This window comes from Esox lucius, chromosome 21 (assembly GCF_011004845.1).
Source record: "Esox lucius isolate fEsoLuc1 chromosome 21, fEsoLuc1.pri, whole genome shotgun sequence".
Classification (NCBI taxonomy): domain Eukaryota; kingdom Metazoa; phylum Chordata; class Actinopteri; order Esociformes; family Esocidae; genus Esox; species Esox lucius.
The window spans coordinates 20,930,744-20,936,743 of record NC_047589.1 but is presented as its reverse complement, the minus strand read 5'-3'; the positions used below and the strand labels follow the sequence as shown (position 1 = coordinate 20,936,743).

The 6,000-nt window shown below is 40.4% G+C and overlaps 1 protein-coding gene across 4 annotated transcripts in view; it reads left to right on the top strand.

Moving 5' to 3' along the window:
- The first annotated feature begins 600 nt into the window (after window positions 1-600).
- slc12a7b (solute carrier family 12 member 7b) overlaps window positions 601-6,000 on the top strand; it is a 58,539-nt gene continuing 53,139 nt past the window's right edge. For all 4 annotated transcript variants that reach the window (XM_010885712.5, XM_010885711.5, XM_010885709.5 and 1 more), the window contains exon 1: window positions 601-893. In XM_010885712.5, coding sequence (XP_010884014.2) covers window positions 725-893 — 169 coding nt within the window. In that variant the 5' untranslated portion in view covers window positions 601-724. The remainder of the gene's footprint in view (window positions 894-6,000) is intronic.

Sequence of the window (6,000 nt, the reverse complement as noted above, 5' to 3'; positions counted from 1 at the left end):
CTCGTTATTGAGGACATGGATATTAGGAATGTGTGAGATGTAGATCTAATATTGGGCTATATTGTTCTATAAAACCTACACAAATTCTATAAAAATATTCCAATAAAACCTGTTTGCCGTATTTATTAAGCTGTCAATTATGTTAAGACGTTGGTTCGAGAAGCACGCAATCATAAGAATTATCGGCTACACATCATATCTTTTATGGTGTCTTTATAGCATCTTTCTAGGCCAACCCCTTGGCCCCGTGTGAGCCAATGGCAACTACGCCTAGTTAGTAGCTGTTTTCAACGTATTTTTCTCATGGCCTGAGTAACTTAGCAGACGCTCTTATCCAGAGCGATTAGTGACTGCATACATTCAATTCACCCTATTGACAACAACCAATACTTAATTTTTAATTAAGTATCATGATATAGTCTTTTATATCATACATGCCTTGTGTTATATGAATTTATCAAAGTAAATGCCGTACCCTATTCTATGTTATTTTGACGATTGACCGGCTCGCGAGCCCCCAGCCAATGAGAGTACACTAGGGGAGGGACACGCCTTGAGAGTAATCAATCCATGGATCAGCGTGTCCCATATATTGTCATCTGTGTGTGCCCGCTAGCCCGGACCGTGCTGCACTAGAAAGAGCTGAGTTTCAATCACAGCGCAAAGCCGCTTTGAGCCTTGAAGTTTTGCTCCACTCCACGAGAAGGGCGGACGTCGGTGGGACATGAGCGTAAGGTTTGTAGTTGTCCCAGTCGGCCAAGACGACGAGGATTGCTCCGACCGGGTTGACAATGAACCTGCTGTACCTGACATTCGAGGGGCAGAAGGCGAGTCTATAGACCCGCAAGACGCTGTGCCTATCCTGGAGTACAGTAGGGAGCCAAACAGATACGGTGAGATACTAGTCACATATTAAGCCCGTTGTTATTTAGATGTGAGATTAGCTACCGGTGTGAATTACATTTGTTGTTGTTTAGGTTATGTAAGTTTTGGGGTACGGACTTCATGTGCTGTTTGTTCCCAGATACAATAAGGCACGAAATGAGCGCCTGCGTATCATGTAGCCTAGATAGGCTTCTGCACGCGCATCATTTTACAGATATTCCAGTAAATCACTAATTAGCTTCATCACATTTCTTTGTTGCTGAAATTATATTTCCTTTCTGCTGCTATAAAACACAGCTGTAGTTGTTAAGTAACTTTAAAAAATGTAGGCTTATAACTTTGCTAACATTACTACTATCATAGCCATTATTATAGCATATTCTATCACTTTTTCCTACCATATCGGTTAGGATTAATTTACCTTTATTTACCGGGCTTCTCTCCACGCCAGCCACCAGTCAAGATGTTGCATGGCAACAGGTTATTGTAGTGAAAGTGCAGTCCTCTAAAATTAGATTGAATTGTCTGGAGGCATCACCAGGGATACCTAATAGAGTAATAGATCATTTACAACGCCTACATTATTTTAACTAATATGACGCCAGTATGGGAAAGTGTGTTATCAGAGACATTCTGAATGACAGAACACACGGTTGGCTATTAAAAAGTTATTGCAGCATGGAAAATGTAATCATTGAGCTGTTAATGAAAGGGAGCCAGTTGGAACTTGATTGTTATAATGTGTTTGAGTCGACATCGATAGAAATGAAGTCGAACTGTAAAATACACATTTAGGATTGTTTGTCATTTTGTCACAGATTTTCAGTTTCCCCTGAATTCTGGGAAATATCACTAACAATTAATAGAATTGAAGTATTGTCGAATATTTAAATTATGACTCCATTACAATATTTAATCAGTTCTATTTGCAAGACCATGAAAAGTTGATTACCTGTAATTTATACATACTGCTGCTTCTGACTACGGTGTGATATATAGACAGACACTAAGATAGAGACAGATAGAGAGATAGAACTTGAGTGTTTTGTAAAGAAATAAAAACCTACTTTCCACAGTCTTCCAATAGTAGTCTTGGGTCTCCTACAGTTAGATTCTAATGTCATTCTAGTGAAGGGAAATGGCAGGTTTCAATGTTATGATCAATAATCTTAATGCTGGGTGTCTGATTATGAAAACTGCTGATGTTAAACTGCTGATGTGGCTTTTTAAAAAAATTGATTAAATAAGGATTAACATGGATGGGATCAGAGAACAGGGACTCTAATAACATCCTATTGGATCAGAGCTGAATCATTTTCACATCACATCCAACCTCATAGCTGCGGCTGCCGTGCCTATGGTACGGCCATAGTTGTGGCTTTTGGTTCTGTTCTGTCTGGGACTATCTGATTTGCGGTATGTCTTGTCAGTGCTAACTGACAAGTCTGTTGGCCTCGGGGCTCCGCTCTGACTGGGTGCTCTGGGGTGTGCTCTGTTGGTGTCATATTTGGAGCATGTAATCAGGATAACACGAAGAACTGGTCTTTGGTATTTATGCGCCGCCTGTACCTGAATGGATTCCCCCCCCCCCCGATAGCGTTTCTCTCGCCGAACTCAGGGGTTTCAGCCAGTTTTCCATCATATCCTGAGTCCTCTATAGTTTCATAGTCGTCATTCTTTTTTTCCATCACCTGCAAACTCTGTACATTTTGCAAAGCTTGTCAATCTCATGGGTGAGGTTTGTAAATGGTGACATTCTTGAAATTTGAGGGGAGTTAGTGCTTTGGAAGCCGAGCTAATAGAACCTGTTAGAGAAGGACCAGGCCTTGTAACCAACCTGGCGTCCAGCCATCCACGCTTTCTTTCAGAAAGAAATGTTTAATTCATTGTGTTCCTTCATAGTTTTTCTCACTCCTAAGACTCTGATGTTCCCCTTTTCGTCAACTATCCATAACTTTAAAATCACAACTCGGGAACGTACGATCAGAGTCATGTCCCTCGCATTGTGATGACTACAGTTACTGTATTCCAGACTAAACACAGAACATCCACATGCCTATTTTGAACTTTGTCAACAGACCATGGGGGCGGGGTTCCCTGATTATGTGTGAGGTTTCGGGTGTCCAAAAATTAGATGCATGGTGTCAGTTTCACATTACACATTTCACATTACACACTGTCTACCTGTCCGATACATCGAGTGTAGTCAGACCATACAGCAGGACCAGGTGTCCACTTTTGGGATGTATTATTGCTGGTCAGACCTCGGAAACTCGCAAATGGCAGATTTATAAAGTTTCTGTAGTTAAACATCTAAAACGTTTAATCAGTTCATACGTGTGGAAGAGGACAGAAATAATTCCTCTGTTTAATTTTTTAAAATTCTTTTTGAGTTGATGCTTGTTTGATTTGTTCCCGACAACCACGGAAACGCAACAATACTCTTTGAAAGTTAGCACAAATTTGATGCCACTCAGATTGGCATTTAAACAAACATTTGTTAGTTTGTTGGTCCTCGGTGGGCGAACAAAGATTATAAAAGCCTGCCAAAAGAAAATGTATCCACAAATACGAATCTAATTTGATGTCATAAATTACTGCAATTTACTACCCCTATGTGATTGTCCAATCTTTAGGTCTTTTCCAAAGAACATTAAGCTTGACACTCTCATTTCACCTCACTCCTGCCTAACAAACCAGACTGGCTGTTGTCTGATAACGGCACCTTCTGAACCCCCCTGACATGTCTCTGTATGCATCTTGCTGTATTTAGTGTAATGTAAAGTCTATTTCCTTATCCTTTGTAGTGTTTAGTGTTTATTTCTTCATTTTCATCTTCTGTCTTGTTTTCCAAAAGATTGCCTTTGACCAGGTTGTCACTGAAAATGAAATCGGTTCTCGAGCGATTTAAAAGAAGCTTATAAAATGACAATAAAACAGGGTAGGGTGACGCGTTAAGGAGGTTTCTTATTCACCAAAGCCTTGCTATATTGAATCCCAGAGCAGGCAAGCTGTGTGTGGCAATACAAAAGGTTTGACTTAAATATGGACCCCAAATCCTGGTTGGACCGTGGACACACTGATTAATATTCTTGTTTTAACAGGGTGTTGTCCCTTGTGCAGAGTCCTTCCCTCTCAGGCTCAGGGAATGTGTGCCATGTTCCATTCAGAGAACATGGAATTCTCCCAGTTACGCGTGTCAGTGAACCCCTTTGGTTTCGAGTGGACAGCTGAGACCGTGGCATGGGCCTGTGGTGACATTTGAGGTGGGATCTCGTTATTCAAATGCAGTTATGTTGCTGTGACTTACTACTTTGGGAGGTAATTCCATAAAACATGTACTTTACATTCCCAAATGTTAGCAGTTGTTGTTTTTTGTCTTGTAGGAGAAAAGCTAAATCTAGGGAATTTGCTCCGAGACCACCTGTCCGTAATAGTGTGATCATGGAGGAAATGTGATCATAGTTTACACAAACTTCACTGTTATTTCTCGGCTAACTGTAAAATATAGAACACAAACAAATAGTTTATGTATTTTATGTCCCTTTCTGGAAACTGTTTAGTGGTTATTCTCAAGCATACAAAAATGACATTTAAATCTGGACATAATGTGACTTTATAATTTTAATGTTCCTATATTGTTTTCATTGGGTTATTGCAATGTTGCATTTCACTTATCATTTTTTCTCATGTGGTGTATAAAAGCTTAACATTAGATGTAGTATTTCTGTGCATGACCAGAAGGTGTCAGCACTGTGTCAACATTAATTCCCAAACCTTTCTGGAAAGGCTAAAACCTACATCATAACATTCCACAGAGGATTTTTTTTTTAAACTGAGATTCACTCGCATCTGTGCTGTACAGCTTGGTACAATGATGTTATATTTTTCATTTTAAGCTGCTACTTTATACACGTGCAGATAAAAGCTGAAGGCTTATTTACTATCGCAAAAACATCTCTGTTTTCTTTTGTTCGGTTTTTAAGATTTCAAAGTAGTGATCTCTTTCCCAATCTCAAAAGGGTAATTGACTTGTCCTGTAATCATCTCAGTGGGGCCAGAAGGAAGCCTAAATATATATTGAGACCACTGAGCTTGTAGACATGGCTCACTTACTCTGGGCTGTACTTTGTGATGTATATTTAGAAACCATTACACGTTCTACTATTCCGTCTCTCAGACGTTTCCCTGTGGTTCAATATTCTCAATTCCGGTCGGGGGAAGCAATGTGATACAATCTGATGTGCCAGGAAGGGTCTAATCAATAGTAACCTAATCTTGAAGTCCTTTCCTTGGCCTGCACCTTTCCACTCAATCACGAGCACAGTAGAGTTGACAGTATCAGTATCTTTCTTTGAAGTCAGTAAAAGCTGCTATACTCTGTGGTGTCCTGTGGCAATGTCCTGGAATACATTTGGTTTTATTCTTGACGGCTGATGGTGCAGGTCCATTCTATTTTGGGGATTGAAATAATGTGGAATAAAGGTGGTTTCGGTTGTTTTGTGGTATGTCGGGTGGATGTCACATTGATGTGATCCTGATGTGAACACAAGAGGATAGTAGTTGATGTCAGTGGTGCTGAAGTGATCATTAGGTGCTTGTAGGCTACGTAAACAGCACCACAGACGCTTTTGAAGCGGGGACACTTTAGAAAACATAACTTCGAAGTCCTTGTTGACCTTCATGGATGAGGGCATGTCATGTGACTACAACAAATTGATCTGTGACACTTAACTGTTGAACCCCTTGGTTACCTTTGACCAGTGACCACCACTTGTTTTGTGGTGCAGTTGTTTCCCACCGTGTTTCAGACTGTTTGTTTCCCTGGTTCTGTCCAACAGCCAGCCTGGCTCTCTTACCTTATGCAATAACCCCATGGATATAACTCCGAATACAGGAAGACATTCCCTCTGTACAAAAATCAAATCCTTCATGATTAAACATTCCTGTTGTTTCTCCAACATGCCTAAGATATGATCTCCCTGACTTCCCCTCAGGCTGTTCTGCATTGACCTAGTGTGGGAACTGTGAATAACTGGTGCTTCAGCACTCAACGCAACCTAGTCTTTTAGTAGCTAAAATAGTCAAAGAGGGCAATTTCTTGTAGGACTTCTT